We start from the raw sequence: 20083 nt of genomic DNA on the forward strand, positions 1-20083 counted from the left end.
GGCTTGAGCCACCGCGCCCAGCCTCCATTCTTTTTCTAACTTTGTAATACTTTATAAAAGTAACACATACAGAGACTATACATATCGTAACTCTACAGTTGAATTAATTATCACAAAGCAGACACAGCCAGGGAACCAACGACTCAGGTCAAGAAATAGAAGCCCCTTCCTGTCATCCTCTGCTTTCCCAAAAGAAGGAACCTCTGTGCTGACTTCTAACCCCATAGGTTGGTTTTGCCTGTTGGGGTCTCATTCAGATGGAACCATGAATTATGCACATGATGTTTAGAGATTCCTCCCATTCTTCCAGTGCTGTTGCTGGTTCCTTTCATTAGTGTATAATATTCCATCACATGATCGCCTGCATATGCCACTTGAACCCATCCTTGAACTCACGTCTTTCTCAAATCATTTTCTCTCCCTTTTCCTCTCCTTCAAACCCTTTTACCTGTTAGTGTGATTGCACCTACCCTGCCAGTCACCCAGGATGTTACAAAAAGTCACAGAATAGTGGAGAGGGCTCTGAACCTATTAGCAAGCAGGAAGAGCAGAATTCTTTTCTCTTTAATCATGACACCAAACATAATAAGTCAGAAATGTCAGACTTAGTGAGGAAATAATTACAGTTCTTCCAGGCAGGCAGTGATGTGTCTCTTCCACTGAACATTTTCCTAGACAAGATGATTTCATAAAAGAGGGTGCGGCTGGGACATCAGAAAGTTTCATTATACTTCTTATTCTTTTATTATTTCTTTGATGATCATATATACCTATTAAAAATGTGACAGTAATGATACATCCTCATATTAGTTTTTTCCAAAGCTGCCCAGGAGAGAGTAAAGAACATGTTAATTGCTTTTGTTAAAAGTCAGGGAAGACCAATCAAGCAGGATTGGAATGAAGTGTTACAGCAGTATTTGATCGCCCTGATAATTTAATCAAAATGGTTATATTTCCTAAATAATGATTTAGCCAAGTGAAATAGCAGGTTGGTTTGATTGCCAAGATATTTTGTGCAAATTACTCAAACTAGGTCAGTGCCACTGCGAAGCAGGACAGCTGTTAAATAGGACAGCTGGGATCAAGTTCGTCAGCCTGACATTTGTGCCGGGCTCTGTCCACTGTGGAATGACAGAATTGTCAAATCTGGGTCCTGGAAAGGATCAGTCAGCAGAAATGCAGCCTCCAAACACCGGGAGAGCCTGCTTCAGCTCGCCTTTTTCATAAGACGAAGGTCTAGTCCTCACAACCCGCTTAAACACAACCAGGATCATGCCAGGATCTCACTCGTCTCTGATTTCGTGTTCAAAAGAAGCAGAAAATTCATGGTACATTTTTTGGGGAAATAGAGTTGTTAGAGCAAAACTTGGACTAAAGCAAAAAAGCAAAGCAATCACTTTACTGGCAATCCAAATGGACGTGAACTTTGCAGACATCTGCAACAGAGTAGAGAATACTGACCGTAAGCATCTATACAGGGTTTCCTGTGAGCTGCGCAATATTCTACGAGCTCTACATACAGGAACTCCTCTACATAGAGCTCCTCTTCATGGCAGCCCCTTTTTTTTTTTTTTTTTTTTTTTTGGAGACAGAGTCTTGGTCTGTCACCCAGGCTGGAACGCAGTGGTGCAATTTTGGTTCACTGCAACCTCCACCTCCCAGGTTCAAGCGATTCTCCTGCCTTAGCTTCCCAAGTAGCTGGGATTACAGACACGTGCCACCACGTCTGGCTAATTTTTTGTATTTTTAGTGGAGATGGGGTTTTGCCACTTTGGCCAGACTGGTCTCGAATTCCTGGCCTCAAGTGATCTGCCCGCCTTGGCCTCCCAAAGTGCTGGGATCACAGGCGTGAGCCACCGCGCCCGGCCCATGGCAGCACTTCGAGTTAGTTCCATCACACAGATGAGGCACACAAGGTCAAGTCACTCATCCAACTCAGACAGCCAGGAAAACGTGGAATCTAAACCCAGCAGCCTGTCTCCAGAGCCCAGCTTTTTAGCACTACACTCTATGGCTCCTCCACGAGAGGTGATCTGCAGGGCTTCTTGTGGCTGTTTATACCACAGCTGCACTACAGCTGTTCCTGAGCATGTCCATTTAGACTACTGGTTCTCCACCTTGTGTGCATATTTGAATCACCTGAAGAGCTTTTGAAAACTACATATTACCAGGTAACCCCCCACAGACCAATATGTCACGATCTCTAGGGGTGGGACCACACTGGGATACCAGCTTGCAAGAGAAGATTGTTCAATTTTCAGGAGTTTTGCCAAAGTTGGTAGCTTGAAATCAGCCATGGTAGGCATATCTATACCACAGAAAGGGGCAAACACTGCAAATCAGGGCTGTTTGTTGTAGAGGGTGGAGAGCCCTTCACCAGCAGGTGGTCAGGTAAGGCCCAGGCATCAGCATTTTTAAGGCTCCCCAGGTGATTCCGGCATGCAGTGAGGGTTAAGAACTATGAATTTCAACACGCTTCCTGCCTTCATGCTAAAGGCAGACCACATGATAAGTAAGGACAGATGATTAGGTCTAAGTAGTTGCTATAATTATTTAGCTCTTTCCCCAGTATTTCAGCATTGTTTGTTTTCTCAGCTTGGGAAATAAATTTTAATCCTGGACTATACAAGTAATACAAATCAAAATGAGAATCTGATCACGATGCTTTGTAGCAAAATGTTGTAACAGTAGCTATCATAAGAGAGACATCCCTAAAGTCTGTAAATAGCAGGACATATTGGACATCCTTATCTACATCCATCTAAATGTTCTACAGGGTCAGGCTGGCCTACACGTTTGCTCTTCCTGAGTGAGTCTCAAGCTGACCTAATGAAATTTTCTCCTACTATTAAATCCCATTCCTCATTCACACCTCTTTAATGTGTCTGCCTTCATGGATGGAAGGTGAGATGGGGAGAGCTGTAGAATAAGGAGAAATTTCCCTGTTGAACAGGGTAATATTTACCCAGGACAGCTGTGGAATTTCTGCCCCATTTTCCAGGAATTTATTTGAGCACATACATCTCAAACATATACTGCTTATTACTCAGATATACCGGGAGCAGTCGGGAGTTGAGCACGCTAGGAAATGGCTACAGGTGATACCAGAGTAGAATTCTGGGGGTTGGCTCTTAATCACAATGTTTTCCTACAAAAGTAGCTCTCAGGTGGTTTTATTTCCCTGGAAATTTGGAAACCACTTTGACCGTAACACTGAATTTTATTTCCCAGTGTAACATTTTTTCCTCGATCTGAGACATCGTATCTAACATATTTTTTTTAATATGCTATGAACTGAACCTTCACTTCCAAGGAGTCTAATTCAATTGTTGAAATACAAAGTGAATGAGACGGCTGCTTTCGGTATTATTATGCTAGCGTTGACAAAATACCCAGTCATACAGAATGATCTAAAAATTACTGAGGTTAAAGAAGTGGGTCTTTCCTTTTCCTTCACCGTGACGTTGAATGGATCTCTATCTAAATGAAATTTGGGCTGCCAGAAAGACTCCTCTGCTAGACAGACAGTTAATCTACAGTTTGATCCTTGTGGTCAAAAGAGTCTGACAGTTGAGTGTGCATATTGGGGAGAAGAGGAAAGGCGTTTGTGAGGTTAATATTGTAGCACATCTTCAGTCCCTCTCTTTTCTAAGTGACCAAACTGTGGCAACCATTTGTTTGAAGAGGTGGGAGTTGCACCCTCTCTTCCTCACCTCAGCCAGCACCACAGAACGGATTCTGGCCAAGATGTGCATGTAGCACCTGCCTCTGCTTCCCGTGCTGCGTTCCACCATGTGCGTATGACACCTGGCACTGGGTGTGTCCCCACAGTGCGGCCCTTCCTCCAGGGGCCCTCTCAGTGTCGTTGGCTGCCTGACCACCAGCACAGCTTCCTCTCCTGGGTTTCTTCCGGTGTTCAGTTACCAAAGGCTCACAGCGGCTCTCTTGTGCCCCTTTAAAATCACAAAGACAAAAATCCAACCTTGTAAAACAGCAGCAGCAACTTGTTCTGTCTGACATCTTGAAGGAAGGAACCTTCCTGGTGGAGCCGAGCACTGCTGGGAACATTGGATTTCGGAACAAGTGGGGGTTTACAGGGTCACATGCACAACTCAGCTCTTTTTTTTTTTTTTTTTTTTTTTTTTTGAGACGGCGTCTGGCTCTGTCACCCAGGGTGGAGTGCAGTGGCGCGATCTCGGCTCACTGCAAGCTCCACCTCCTGGGTTCACGCCAGTCTCCTGCCTCATTCTTCCGAGGAGCTGGGACTACAGGTGCCTGCCACCATGCGTGGCTAATTTTTTTTGTATTTTTAGTAGAGACGGGGTTTCACCATGTTAGCCAGGATGGTCTCGATCTCCTGACCTCGTGATCTGCCCTCCTCTGCCTCCCAAAGTGCTGGGATTACAGGCGTGAGCCACCGCGCCCGGCCATAACTCAGTTCTTTACATACTTTGTTCATGAGTAGCTGCTGCATTCACTCAGATTCATTCATTCAAATGGCAGAATGCATTCGTCATGCTCCATGTAAGAGAGATTATCAAAAACACAGCCACAAAGGAGAGAGCCTCGAAATCTTTCTCCTGGCTTAAAGTTGATGGATTATCTGCCTGGACCATTTGCATTCTCCAGGAAGTTTTATTCTCTGAGATATGAGTCTTATATTCTTTAGCACCGAGGAAATATTCTCTGAAGAAACCTATTACTACATGAAATGGAGCAAAATGTTGGTTTAAGATGGAGGATAAACAGAAGGAAAAACAAACGTATTTGATATTGCATTTGAGCTACCTGTAATTATCTTACCAGAAATAATTTAATAATAGAACAAAACATTCTGTAAAAATGCAGAAGAACTAAAATATTTAAGGAACCCCTTGTAGGCCAATGACTGTTTGAATTTATAAATGCGCATAATGTCTTCAGTACAAGGCAGTTGCATGAAATGGATAAACTGTAGATTAACCCCAAAAAGTTTTGAGGAGAGTACATTCTGTGCATGGGTATAGCACGCTGTATTTCAGTAACGGAAGTGCGGAAAAATATGGTACATTCTGTATAACACAGTGGGTTATTTTCCACATACCTAAGATGTTTCTGGAATTTTTAAAATCCCAGATCTGTGAAGTGTTTTGCTTCACCTGGACCATGAAGAAGCCACTTAGGAAGGTGTCACACCATCCCAGTGTTTGTTCCTGTTGCCTTCATAGGTGGCAACTACCTAATTCCAACTGTTGGCGACGGAGTTCGTCATGTAGACATTCAGGGCCGTGGTACCACCTGCAAGGGTAGGCACCCCAGCCATAGAGAAGGTGGGGGATGATCCTCCCTAAAGCCTCATTAAGGGAGGTGAGAACATTCAAAGCTCCCAGTCCTTGGAAATCAGGGTAACATATTTCCTTATGCTGGCTTCTTAAATTAAACTACACAGAAGTTTACACAAAATTACACAGAAGTAACATGTGCTTCATCTGTTAATTCCAATTTCTAGGTGCCATTGACTATAAAGGCTTATTTGTGTCTCTTTTTTAGAAGTCTCAGCGCAAACGGAAATCTGTGACATTCAGCAGGACTGGAAGCCTTCATTCCTCAGTAATGAAGAATTCACCCAGCTGATGTTGGAGGTGAAATGCACTTTCAAAATCGCTTCAACAGTTGCCAGTTAAAATGTAGCTACTTGTTGCAGATAAGCCCCTGTGCCCAAAGGAAACTACCGTTCTTGATCCAGGGAAGACTTGGCTTTGAAACAGATACCCTCCTGAGGCTCTCTGCCTGCTGTTGCCTGTGGGCCGTGTCAACAAGAATCCCAAAATTGAATGTGGTCACGTGCTTTCACTACAGTGACCACAGGATGAGCCCCTTGATGGTGTCACAACCAGAGGACACTTTGCTAGGGAGCCAGGAAGGCTGGGTTCGAGGTGGGTAGAGAGAGGGGAAGGACAGGGGGAAGATGAATCAGCCGGCACTGTCATTTGACTCAGAGAGTCTCCTCTTTAGACTGCTATGATGATACGTTTTCTCTTAGTAGAAACACGTTTTGAAATTAAAAGTTGTCTTTTAAAGATATGCTTTGAACTTGAACTCATATTACATCCACATGGCATACAGATGTTAGCCACAAGGACCCCGTGCCTCCCCATCAGGCTCACGCCCTTTCTGTGCTGGGTGAGATGCTCATGTTCCTCCCTCTGGGTCAGAGGCCCCATACTCATCTGTAGGGCTGTATTTGTGAAAACCTGGCTGATCTCAACATCATATCTTTGTATATGGGTGAAACTCCTCAGTACAGATGAGTATAAGCCTCTACAGAAACAACTGCCAAGGTGCTGTGGCTTCTCACCTGGGATAAGTTTTGGAGTGTATGGATATGGCAGTGGGGCAGAAAAAGCTCCAGGCAGGCATATCCAGGCCTGCAACCAAGAAGAGGTGAACTGGGACAGATGAGCTCAGCAAAGGGAAGGGAAGTTAGATGCTGGCTGTGACCAGTAGTTCCTGGCAGGGTGTTTGGAGAGTGGCTTCTGGGGATAAATCTTTCTCTCTCATATCTTATGTGCCTATATAAGACTGATGTAAACTTCAATTTACATAGATTAACTTGCAGAAAACAGAAAGTACTGGAGTAAGAAAATGCCAGAATGAAGATGTCCAAATATTATGAAATGTAAACGCATTAATGAACATTTGCATAAGATGAAAGATACTTAAATCTACATGTGAACTATATTTAAAGAAAATACAGAACTTTCTGCAGAAGCAATGCATTTTTAAGTATGTTAAATTTAAAGCAGCTTGTGAAATGTTGAATTAATGTATCATTATGCTAATTTACATAAATCGATTTATCTTTTAATTCTTATGGAAAAGTAGTTAAAACACATAACCCTATAGCAGCAGCCTTTTTTTAAGAGCCTGTAGCACAACCTTTTTTTTTTTTTTTTTTCCCAGTGAGTTTCAAACTATCAAAAGTATTTGAGGAAATAGGGTTTTTGTAAAGTTAAAAATGAATAAATTTCGGGGCTAGAAGACAGGACTGAGATTCAGGAGACTGGAATTTCTAGACAAGGAAGATTGATATTTTTATAGTCTTTATGCACTTTTCCTTGCTCCCGGTGTGGACTCCTAGAAGCCGGTGGAAAGGAAATCACGCTAGATGAATGAATTGGATCTGAAATGAAGCTGCACAACCAGCAGGCCTTCTGGGTGAATGGCAGCTGTGAGTGGTCTGGGAAGTCCACCAACTAATACTGCTGACCCTGACTATGTCAGGCTTCTCTTCCAACCTGTGGCTCTTCAGTAGACACAGACCTAGTGCTGAGTGACTGGAGCCTTCTAGCATCTCCTTCCTGATGGCCTGAGCCCCAGCTGTGGTTGCGGGAGATGGAGAGCCTCCAGGGTGATGTCGTCATTGTCCAGTGCAACCTTCCCATAGCATGGGTCTCTCTCCAGCTGCACCTCCCTCTGTTTTTTTCAGAGACTGTGAAGAATCCAGGTGCCATGTCTTAGTGGCCAGGATGTTCCCTTTTTAAAATAAGGACAGAGCCCAGGAGAGAACCCATCTTGTCTCTAGGGAACTGCTAATGCCCTCCAGATGTGACTCCCATCTTCTTCCATCTTCTCTCAAAGAGGCACAAAACCAGACTCCAGGGGGACTCACATAGCTGTGAAGTTTGAAAAAACAAAATTGACCTGGCTGCAGACCAGCTGAGCTGGGAAAGTATCAGCTGGCAAAGACTGTGGCTACCAGCATTGGAACAATTTCACTCAAGAGGAGACAAAGTGCCTGTGGCCCGGGGAATAGGAGCTTGTGGAATTTCTGAATTTTAATCAGAAAAGCGATCTCTTAGCCCAGAGGTTGTCCCAGAGAACACAAGAAATGTTCCAACTGATTCAGGAATTAGCAGAAAGGGAAGGTTTCATTTCCCTCGAGTGTGTGGCGGGTATCAAATTCTGAACCATTATGGCTCCTTTGGAAACACCCCAGTCAAAATCACCCTTCCATGGAGAGGGGCACAGCACTTTGCAATCTCTTGCTGTTGAATCCCTTTCAGATGCTACCGATGGGACTTCCAGAACCATAGCAAGCTTTCTTAAAGCAGTGACTCAGTGCAGCTCTCATAGAGTTGATGGAAATGCCAATGAGCTGATGAAAGTTATCTTCCGTCTATAAATACCTTCAGCTTTTTAACACCCGCTTGCTTTAGACATTCAGGAGGGACATGGGCTCACTGTGCAAGACCGTTTGCACTGCCCTGGCTTTACCCAGCTTTCCAATCTGCTTTTTCCAGAAAAGTCTCACTGATGTCATCAACAGTACCCTTACCCCTTAAAAAAAATTCACCTCCTAGAGGGCTGCCAAGATGACTTCAAAACATTTTTAGAAAAATACTTGGGAAGGAAAAGTTCCTGGGATGTACTGCTTCGTTTACCGTAACTCACAAATTTAACCCAGCATTTCTCAATCTTGCCCTATGGTGATTTTGGACCTGGTAGTTCTTTGTCGTGGGGGCTGTCCTGCGTATTACAGGATATTTGGCAGCACTAGATGCCAACACCACCCACTCCAGTGGTGACAACCAAAAATGCCTCCAGACATTACCGAAATTGCTCCCAGTTGAGAACCACTGATGTCATCCAAGAGGATGAGGTCCATTTAAGAAACGTACTTGAATCTGTTCTTCAGTCTAAATCCTGCCAGCTGTCAGTGTAAAATAATAAATGAGTCTAGTGTTAACTTTCCTGGTGAAAAGAACTCTTTCCCATTTCGGCATATGCGACAAAGGTAACCTTCACACAAACTGCTCCTGGCCTCTTCCGGGTTCCTGCTGCCACGCACTTAACCACACCCTCCTCACGTGAAAGAATGAACGCCCTTTCCTCCACGCAGATTCTCAGACATCATGTGACCATCTAGTTGAGTGCATGCAACATGTTTCCGGAGCTTTCTAAGCACATATTTCACTTTTTTTCCTAAGCGGAAAAACTTCCAGATTCGGGAAAGATAGTCTTTCAAAGAAAAAGTCAGTGAATCGACAGTGACAGGTTTCCAGTGAAAGTCTCCCTGGGCCTATTATTCCCTTAAAGACTTGGAGAGGTAGGCTTCATTTCTAGTCTCCTCCCCTTCACTGGCATCCCTCCCCTTCACCTAGACAGCCAGTTGCCACTATGATCCTATTCTCTGCTGAATTATGTCGTCTTTGTTTTAGAAATCAACTTTCAGATACATCTTATGAAAGCATTACAAGCACCCACACCAAAATAAATCCCAATAAATAATCTAAAACCAGCAAAAGTGGCCGGGCGCAGTGGCTCACACCTGTCATCCCAGCACTTTGGGAGGCTGAGGCAGGCAGATCGCTTGAGGACAGGAGTTCAAGACCAGCCTGGTCAACATGGTGAAACCCTCTCTCTACTAAAAATACAAAAATTAGCTGGACATGGTGGTGTGTGCCTGTAATCCCAGCTACTTGGGAGGCTGAGGCAGGAGAATCACTTGAACTTGAGAAGCGGAGGTTGCAGTGAGCCGAGATCATGCCACTGCCCTCCAACCTGGGCGACAGTGAGACTCCATCTCAAAAAAAACCAAAAAAACAAAAAAACACGAGCAACAGTGCCTGCTTTATGAGAAAGCATTGCCCCCCTTCAACCTGTTATATCACAAGCACCCAGGACAGTGTGCCCAGCATAGAGTAGGCACTCAGTAGAGACTTTCAAATGCATGAATTTTTCAGACATTCTGAAATGCTTATGGATCCAGTTGAGTTACGCAACCCCCACACCCACCCAGCCCTGTAGAATCATGTGAATGTTCTTTATAAGCAGTTCCTTCAGTGGGCATTTCTCTTGTGGCAATGAATGTGAGCAGAGGCCCACCTCGGCCAACAGGCACACTTTCTGTTTTTCATGCATCTGTTAGGTCTGATATCTTTATCAGGGCAAATGTTTACCATTGAACTCAGTGATGGCAGGGGTAGGGAGATGGGAACCATCAGCTATGGCTGATGTTTTCTAATGGCAATGGTGGTATTTCTGAATCAGGCTAATAATGTGCTTATCATTAAACCTACTTAGGGAATTTCCATGGCTAAGTGTTATTTTATTATGCCACTAGGTCACATTTTTCACTGATCCTGTAGTGCTTTTGCAAATGCTTTTCCTGGGCCAGACACATTCTCTGTAAGAAGCTGTCCTCCGTGGAAGGCCAAGAAGTGCCATGAGGTTATTCATGGAAATATTCTGAGGATTATAAAACAAAGCCAGTGTCCTCAAATAGTGTCCTCTGCTTCGGTGACATGCTCCTCCATAAAAGCGTTGCTAAGGAGCTTTCAAATGTTGCATTTTCCACAGGCATTAGATGGCTTCATTATCGCGGTGACAACAGACGGCAGCATCATCTATGTCTCTGACAGTATCACGCCTCTCCTTGGGCATTTACCGGTGAGTTTCTGCTCCAATGGCCTTTACCGGTTCACGTTATCATGTTTCTGTTGAGAGTCATTAGATCTCAGATGGGAGGTGGTGCAGGTGTCAGGGGCTGCAGGTGAGAAGGGGGTGGAGAGTAAAGGACTACTGAGTTTTAGGGACAGGACCAGGCCGAGGTCAAGGTCCCAGGAGCCTTCCAGGAAAAGGGCAGATGCCGGCGTGTGCCATCCTGGAACAGGCAAGGCCTGGAGTGGGAGTTGTGGCTACAGATTCTTTTCCTGGGTCAGAAATGGGGACTGATGAGAGAGTCACAGCACTGTTAGTGGAGCTCAGAGCCATCATGGAGGCTGACAGACATCCAGCGTCACCTGACAGCTGATCCAGGGAGAAGACAACAGATAACTTGGGTTGAAGCATGGTTTGGGGCTTACTTGGCACATGTCTGAGGTTGCAGGTGGGTAGCCACACTTAGTGGTGGTCAGGGTTCGGCAGCACTGCTGGTTCCTGGCGGTTGAACTGCTCTGGGAAGACTGATGTCTTGGAAGGCCTTGGGGAGTGAGGAGTGTCTGGGTAGACCTGGAGAGGGTCGGCTTTGCATTCCAGGAGTGCACGATGGACACTCCAGGATGGCAGAAGTGGCTGTGGTATGGTCACAGGCCCTGACAGATGTCCCTCCCCACTCTTTCCCTCCTTTCCTTCCCTTCTTCTTCCCTCCTCCCTCTGCCTTTGTCCTCCCTCCTTCCCTCCCTCCTCTCTGCATAAGCCTTGCTGGCTCTCTGGTAAGCCCTGACTCAGTGACTCACGGGTCTGTACCTGGCTGGTGGAGGAGCCACCTTTGAGGCTCCTTCATGGGCATCTGACCAGGCTCCCATCTCCTGCCACACCATTGCCTGTTCCTACAGAGCCTGAGTGAGAATGACAGCTGTACCAGGAGCAGCAAGTGTGATGGATAAGAACGAAACGTCCTCTCTCTTCTGTCCTCTGTCCTCCCAATGAGCCCAGCCCAAACCTTCCCCAGCACCCCCCACACCTGCTCATCCATGGATGGGCACTCAGTTTATGTGACGAAAAGGGGAAAGCGTGCCCCGGGTTCCCACATAGGAAAGCTTGGGCCAGGATGATACTGGAGGACCGTGGCTCCCTCTCCTTAGCTGCGCCTGCCCAGGGAGCAGTGTGGCCTTGTTCCATGGGCAGCTTCCATCTGCCTTGGGGTGATGAGCCCTGCCCTGCTGGTGGCCCAGGGCCCACATCATCCTGGGCCATACCTTTCCATGGAAGCCACTCCCTCGTTCCACCGTTTCTGCAAACGATGCTGTGTGTAGATCGAAGCGCTGCCTACATTTTTCTTTGCATTCACTGAGCCATGGCCCACAAGAGCATTTTTTATGTTGCTAAGCAGATGCCTTCCCATTAGGCCCTCATCTAACCTAATCTGTCTCCCCTTTGTGTTCCAGCCCATTTCCTAAAACAAGGGTGTGTCAGGCTGGTGGCGGGGAGCAGGGGGGCTCTGTCTTCTTGATAGCCGTCAGAAGAGGCTCATCCTCACTCAGCCTGAAGGAGGAAGCTGAGGGTGCAGCTGCACCTTGATTTTCATCTCTGACCAGGAGGCCAGTGATAGGGCTGCCACCATTAATACAGAAATGACCCCCATCATCACCCCAGAGAAGCTGGGCGGATCTGAGCGTGTCTAGGGACAGAAGAGCTGGGGTACTTCTTTGGAGGGCGCTTGTGTTTTGTATTGAATGGCAAGGGTTCGGCAGTGGTAGGCACTGACTGAAAGCAACCACACGTGGCCTGCTTATTGACCTGGGAATGAGAGACAGGAGCCAGAGCTGTTTGGGTAAACAGGATTTGCACTGTTCTGCTTTACGCTCTTGTAATTATCTGATGACCCAGTTGCTGTACATGGCAGACAGGACTTAGAAAGTAAGAGGCAAATTCTTCCGACCTGAAATTACGGAGCAATTTAGGACCGCTTTCATAAGTTATTTCCTAACTCTACAAGGGCCAGAAATGACCCGACTCTGATTTATCAATGCTGGACCCACTCGAATGCAAACTAAGAGTCTGTGTATATACCCATGCCCAGACACGGAGTCAGCCCTCGACTCCCTGGTGCAGGTGAGCCTGGGCCGGGCAGTCCCCACATTTAACTGCAATTTACTTTTAGCTTTCATTGTCCAGTTTTCACCAGGATCCTCCTCTGCAAGTGGGTAGGCAAAGGCTGTTGAGGATGGACACTTCCCTGGTGCAGTCAGCATACAGCTGGTTGGGCAGAGGAGCGGATCTGGGAGTGAGACCTCCATGACTTCCACTATGGTGAGGAAGCCCCAGTGGCCCAGGCAGTGAGGGGCAGAGCGGGGCTTATCCCGGGGACAGCTGACTGCAGAACCCAGCTTGGTCACCACTCTGCTCTGGTGTCTTTCTGGTGCCCAGGATTTGGGTCATCATTTAGGAATTCTGATTTTGGTTTGGTTTACTTAGATGCATACTTAATGATTAAATATCACTCCTTGTGAGCCCAGGTCCTTTCCACAGATGATGCAACATTTCAAAACTTGTGAGGTTGTCTTTCCTTTGGAGTTTGCAATTTTGTCGAGAGATTTCATCCATTAAACCTTGGGTGACTAACACTGAGCACTTACAGTGTAGCAGGCACCCATTAAGAGTCACTCACATGCGTTGGTATGTATAGGCGCATAGAACCGTGCCTGGCCCGGAGCGAGGCTGTATTATGTTTGCTCTCCTTATTCTTATGGATCCTATGAAGTACGTAGCTACCTAGTTCACAGATGATGAAACTGAGGCACAGAGAGATTAAACAATGTACCCAAGGTTCCACAGCCAGCCAGGGAAGAGCTGGGATTTGAACTCAGGTACTTTGGCTCCAGAGCTTGGTCCTTAACCACTCCTCAGAATCCTGTACAGTTCACAGTAAAGCTGGATGTTTTCAGGGTGTGGGACTCCGAAAGGGAGAATGAGGAGCTGAGAGGTGGTGGTCAGTCCTCGAGGAAGAAGCGGCTCTTCTTCTTCGTGGAGATCGGGACATAGGGTAGCAGAGGGCAGGAGGCTGGGGACCCCGGCAGCAGTACCCCTCTTGGTGTCACACCAAGCACAGGCTGGCCTGCCAGGGTCCCCTCCCACGCCCCTTGTGTGACTGGGGATTGGAGAGCCCTTGTAAGGGGGACAAGAGCAGCCAGAATGCCTTCCCACTTCTCAGGCTGTGGGGCTTCAAGTCTCTCTCTGTTTCCTTCACACTGCCAGCATCTCAGATGTAACAGAAGCTCGTGTGATAGATTTTTGTACAGCAGTTTCTGATGACATAGCCTAGAACTTTCTTTACCAAATTGGCAGAGAAAAAAAGAGAATAAAATAGCTCAAAGCAAAGTGATTTTAAGATGGGAACTGGCAGGCATAGTGGCTCACGTCTGTAATCTCAGCACTTTGGGAGACTGAGGTGGGTGGATCACTTGAGGTCAGGAGTCCAAGACCAGCCTAGGTAACACAGCAACACCCTGTCTCTACGAAAAATCCAAAAATTGGTCAGGTGTGGTGGCGCGTGCCTGTAGTCCCAGCTACTTGAGAGGCTGACGTGGGAAAACCGCTTCAGCCTGGGAGGAGGGGGTTGCAGTGAGCCGAGATCACGCCACTGCACCTCAGCCGGGGTGACAGAGTGAGACCTGTCTCAAAAACAAAATAACAATAACAGTGAGAATTTTTCAGTAGTGGCAACACCGGCACATTTTGGTGTCTAGAATTGACACAGGCAAGGAACATGAGCAAGACAGACGTGCATACGATGGAGGCCAAGGGCTCACGGGAGCTTCTGGAAGGAAAACCTTGCAGGAGAGATGCAAGGGGCATGAGCCACGTGCCTTGGACAGAATGAGGAAGGAGTATGGCTGAGGCAGATCCAAATGAGAGACCAAAAGTAGGCATAATCCGTGTTTCCTGTTTGTGCCTTTTTTTTTTTTTTTTGACTTTTTGAAAGTTAGCTTCCTGGGTTACTTTCTGATTTGTTCATAGATGCGGTGTTGTCTGATGAGCTGGACCGTGCTAAGCTCTTAAGGCAGACATCATATCCCCAGCCCTGAACATTTGCCGTGTGCCTAAGTGTTCATTGAACGAGGGACTGAATTCATAACTGGGGTTATGAGCAACTGCAAGCAGCTTGCCACGGGTGGGGCGTGCCTTGGATATGAGAACTATGTGCGTGGATAACCTTACCTTCCCCAAGGAAAATAAGGCACAAGTGTTCCTAAAACTGGAGAAATCTGCAAGCCAGAAAATACCTCCATATCATGCTGGCTCGCCAGGTACAAGCCCCAGCGAGAAGAAAGTACAAGACCAGAATGGGATTTAGAGCCAAGTTCCTGAGGAAGGGGCATAGCAGGAGGAGGTCCCAGAAAAGGAAAGCCAAAGCCCCTGGCCTGTGTTACCACAAAACACAGCAGCAAGGCCAAGACCATGAGACATGCTTTTCAGGAAGCCTCCCCCTGCCCTTCCCACCCCACCCTGCCCTCACCTGCTGGAAGCTCCCACCTGATCCACGTCATTTTGTCAGAGGTGTCTCTGGGTCGGAGCAGAGCCCTGACAGGTGTGGCTGCAGCTTAGAGTCGATCATGGATTAAAAGATTCCAGGCCTCTAGTTAGATTTTTTTTTTATGCCTTTTGATTTTTATATACCATACAGATGTGTGTATAAAACATATATTCAGTATTAAATTGATCAAGCGAATATCCATGCAGCTGTCACTGAGGCGAAGAAATAGAACACGGCTGAGACCACAGACGCTCCTGCCTGCCCCTTTTTCATCACACCCCCACCTTCCACTTGGAGGCAACCATTCTCCTGACTTTTAAGATCGTTGTTTGCTTGCTTTCCTTTGTAGTTTCCCCAACTTTGACTTCACTGCTAAACTCTTAAGTTAGTGTCGCCTTCTGTTTCACTGTATGTAAATGGAATCCTTGAAAATGGACTCCTGTGACTTCTCCTTTTGCTCAGCATCGTTTGTGCGATGCGCCTGCCTCACACTGGCAGATGTAGCTGCTGTGGGCTCTTCTTGTTGCTGGGTAGTGTTCCATCGTAGGAATGTGCTGCAATTCCTACATTCCTCCCAGTTAGGAGCTTCCGTGAACATCCTGTAGTGTTTCCTGATGAACGTTTGCAAGCATCCCTGGAGGACTGACTAGCTGGAGAATGGCTGGGTTGAGGGAAGCTCTGCCTCCACCTTTACTAAATAACGCCAGAATGATTCCATAGCGGTGGCACCAGTTTGCCCTGCACCAGCAAGGTGGAGACGTCGCAGTGCTGTGGCATCAGAACTTGGCATTGTCAGACTTCTTGCTTTTGCCAGTCTAGTACATGAAGGTGTCTCATGGAGTTTTACTTTGCTTTTCTCTCAGTTACCAATGAGATTGAGTGTCTGTACGTTTGTCAACCATTTAGATTCCATCTTTTCTGAATTACCTGCTCAGGTATTTGGACATCCTCCTCTTTGATTGGGTTTTTTTCTTGTAATTATGAGTAGGCTCGCTTTCTGCGATCCGGACACAAGCTGTGGGCAGGTATTGTTTTAACTGCCTCTCATTCACCCCACTCTAGGGTAATGGGGATGTCTGAACACTCCACAGCTGACACTGGATGAGGCCAACAGCAGTTAATTAGTCACAGATACTGACAGCCCAGAGGAGGGCCGCACAGGGCCACAGGGGGCTGCACGTGGGAAGAGAGTGAACCAGCAGAGGCTATGGGAGGCAGGCTCTGCAGTAACAAGAGGGTGAGGTGACCCCCGGTCCCCACAAGAGGATGTGATTAACCTGTTTGAATAATTCCACAACCTGCTACTCAGGGATGAGCAGAAACTGTACCTGCCGCCATGATAAGAAGGGGGTTTGGCCGGGGGGCCTCATCTGTGTGGGGAGGGAGCCTGCAGTTAGGCCATTTGAGGCCCTTCCAATTTTACCAGATGCCAAGGCAGCATATAATTTAGAACCTTAATTTTGGGCCATACCACAGACGTATGTGTTGCAAATATCCTGTCTCACTTTGTGGCTTACCTTTCCCTCCTTTTTAGGGCATTCTGATGAACAGAGATTCTTTCTGTATAATTCATACCTTTTATATCGCAGTTAATTCTTTTTTTTTTTTTTTTTTTTTTTTTTTGAGACGGAGTCTGGCTCTGTCACCCAGGCTGGGGTGCAGTGGCCAGATCTCAGCTCACTGCAAGCTCCGCCTCCTGGGTTTACGCCATTCTCCTGCCTCAGCCTCCCGAGTAAGTTAATTCTTACTATTACAAACAAAGTCAAAGCCATTCTCTACAATCCCTTCTGAAAGCTTAGCTGTATGGCCATGAGTTTGACTTTGAATCTAAACTGAATCTAAGTGGATCAAATATGCCTCCAACTTCCCGGTCCTTTAGGGAGACCAAGACCCCAAGTGACTTCCCTTAAGCCCTTCTTTTCTCATGGTGAAGTTTCTCCAGGGCTGATCACCATTCCCTCTTCTCACTGCAGCCAGCACAGATCTCAAGCCAAAACCGCCAGAGTGCCTCAGGGACACTCTGGGAGGAAGTGTCCATCCAGCCCTCTTCCAGTCAGCCTCAGTGTGCTTTTAGTACAGGCTCATTTAACACAGCTGGGTGTCACTGCACTGGTGCTGCTGGTTCAAGGCCCATCAGGCAGTTGGGAGAGGGGACTGCCCACCTCCACTGGCAGGTGACCTTCCCGATCGTGGGACTCAGCTGTGAAGACGGCTGTGGATGGCACATTCCCTCCCTTGTCTCCGTGACTGCTATTATTTTAATAAACAGAACTCAGCTCATTCAGAGGATCATTCAACTGTAGATGTCCTCTTCTCTCCTGTAAGCACTAGGGTTAAAATTTCAAATGATCATTGTTTGTGTTGGTTTTCAGCATGTGGAAATAGCGTAATAGCAACGTACTAGCAAATACATACAAGAGCCAAGCACAGTCTGGAGCCCTTTCTGTGTGTTAATTCATCATCCTGGCAACCTCCCACATATCATACCTGCCCCTACTTGCATCCAGCATTCATCTTTATTCTGTGCAGAACCTGTGGCCTGATACTGGCCCTTGGACCTATATCAGTAAAGTTCTCTCACACAAGTGACCCGGCCAGGCAGCCACCCAGCCTTGCTCTCTGCCACACCCCGTGTCAGGGGAAGTGGTTTCAGATGGAGCCCTCCAAGAAGAGGCCGTGGAGTCACTTAGTTTTCATTTTCAAGTATTTGAAATATCTTCAAGAAGAAAGACTACTTCATCTGTGAACATGAGTCATCTTCTAAAAAAACTAGAGAGAATGGGCTTAAAATAAAACCAGAACATCCGAAGAAACTTGGAGAAAGCCAGAATGAGAAATGGTAGCATAGATGAGAGACGATCCTGGTAGAGTCTAGTCGATAAAGATAAAGGCCGGTGGGTCCGAGTCAGAGCCTGGAAGCCACGCTGAGTCCTTCCTTTCCCTCCTCCCGTCCTCCGATCAGCCGCCAAGCTGTGTCCACTGTCCTCCCACCCACCGGAACACTGACTGCAGGCAGCGAGGGGTTCTTCCTGCTTCCCGACGTGTCTTCCCCGTGCCCAACAGCGGCTGGCACGTGGTGGCTCTCAGCAAGCATTGGTTAGACTACAATATTGATGAGTTGCCTGGGACTCTCTCCACTCCTTCCCCTGTCTCTATGGAGACCCTGGCCATCTCCAGCCTGACTTCCAGTGCTCTCTCCCTCCAACCACAAGCAGGATCTCCTTAAAATACATGAGCAGTCTGGCCACCCTCTTCCTTCAGGTACTTCGTGGCTCCTCCTGACACAGGGTCGAGCCCTGACTCCTCTGAGGCCTCTCTCATCTGGGCCCTGCTTCCCTGTGCAACCTCCTCTCTTGTGGCTTCTCGCCCTCCCTGTTGTTCCCCACCTTCCTGCAGTACTGTCAGGGTACCCACCTCATGCCTCTGTGCACGCTGAACCCCCTGACTGGACCACCTTCCCACCCTGTCTGGCAGACCCTGTCTTGTCCCCTGGTTCCCACTCAAGGATTCCTCCTTCTAGGAATTGTTCCCCAGGAGTCTCCTCTACCCTGTCATTTTGGAGGCAGCACACCATCCACAGTGTTCCCTGGGCACCTTGTTTTAATACCTGTCATAGTGCTGGCCACGCCATTCTTTCAGCTGGTTAGTGCAGTCTTATTGAAGGCCAGGCACCGTCCTGGACATCGGGGATATGATGGTGAACAAGGCACTGGGCCCTGCTCTCCTGAAGCTCTGGGTGGAGGGAGGGAGGCAGAGTGCACCGGTCACCACATAGCTGTACAGGAAAATGTCACCGTGGTGCAGATGCCCCTGTCGTCATTCTGTAACTGGTCATTCGGTGCCTGATCACACTTGGCATTTATTGAATGTCTGCCATGTGCTGTTTTATCAGCAGTGGAGGCAAATGAGCTCATGGAACCCTCGTGGTTTCCTCATCTTGCAACTGAGGAAAATGCAGCATGGAGGGGCAGAACCTGCTTTCAAGCCTGGGCTCTGAGCTCTCACCTGCCTTGCCGTGATGCTAGTCACCTAATGTCCCATCAAGACGGTCACTGTCCCCTCAGAGGCCCTTAAATCATCAGTGGGGGTGGAGGGTGTCACCTGGGGCTTTCTCAGAGGAAGTGACTTCAAAGCAGGGACCCGAAGGTTGCACAGGGGTTCGTTAAACACAAGGGCGGGGTGCAGCATCTTCCTGCCTGAGGGAACAGCCCAGGTGAGGCTCAGAGGGAGAACAGAGGGCAAGCTGGAGGAAAAAGGCTCGGAAGGGTTAGAGAAGTTCTGGGAGCCAGAGCAGGCGGAGGCTAAGCTGTGAAGAGCTGTGAAATTGTGTTGAGCAGTTGAGGCTTTGTTCCTGGAGCAGTTGGAAGCCAAGGGACAGTTGTGACTTGATCTGATGTGAGCTTCTCTGACTGCTGATGGAGAACAAATTGGATAGGCACCAAAGTGGATGTGGGAAGACCAGTTTAGCCAAATCATTCCCAGGCAAGAGAGGATAGGGGTCTGGACTAGGGTGGAAGCTGGAGAAATAGAAGTGGATGGAGCAGAGAATTTGAGGGAGAAAAATGGTCAGCGGTTGGACACTGTTTGGTTTGACGGTAAGGACGAGAAGGAAAGGAGACAAAGATGCCACCAGAGTGTCTGGGACAGGCAGGTGACCAACTGATGATACTGTTGATGGAGATGCAAACACAAGGGTTGGAGATGGTATGGGTGGGAAAGAATGCTGATGTTCGGGACGTGTGTGCATCTGCGGTCCCCAGGGAGCATGTGAGTAGCAGTTGGAAGGCTGAGGCTGGCTCATGAGAGGGTTGGCTGGATATTCAAATCTGAAAGTGTATGCAGATTGTGTTTGAAGCTCTGAGAGTGGATGAGTTTATTGAGGGAAACTGAGGAAGAGAGAGGTGCCTGTCTCCTCTGTCTACTGGGAGCTCCTACCTGCATATCTAATATGATAGCCACTAGCTACATGTGGCTGTTTAAATTTCAATTCAAATTAAATGGGCCAGGCTTGATGGCTCATGCCTGTAATCCCAACACTTTGGGAGGCCGAGGCAGACGGATCACCTGAGGTCAGGAGTTCAAGACCAGCCTGGCCAACACGGTGAAACCCATCTCTACTAAAAA

The 20083-nt window shown here is 47.4% G+C and overlaps 1 protein-coding gene across 6 annotated transcripts in view; it reads left to right on the forward strand.

Moving 5' to 3' along the window:
* Positions 1-20083, forward strand: part of NPAS2 (neuronal PAS domain protein 2) — a 176274-nt gene that overhangs the window by 105986 nt on the left and 50205 nt on the right. For all 6 annotated transcript variants that reach the window (XM_008008192.3, XM_073023246.1, XM_073023247.1 and 3 more), the window contains 2 exons: positions 5530-5621; positions 10342-10431. In XM_008008192.3, coding sequence (XP_008006383.1) covers positions 5530-5621; positions 10342-10431 — 182 coding nt within the window. The remainder of the gene's footprint in view (positions 1-5529; positions 5622-10341; positions 10432-20083) is intronic.

Source organism: Chlorocebus sabaeus, chromosome 14 (genome assembly GCF_047675955.1).
Source record: "Chlorocebus sabaeus isolate Y175 chromosome 14, mChlSab1.0.hap1, whole genome shotgun sequence".
Classification (NCBI taxonomy): domain Eukaryota; kingdom Metazoa; phylum Chordata; class Mammalia; order Primates; family Cercopithecidae; genus Chlorocebus; species Chlorocebus sabaeus.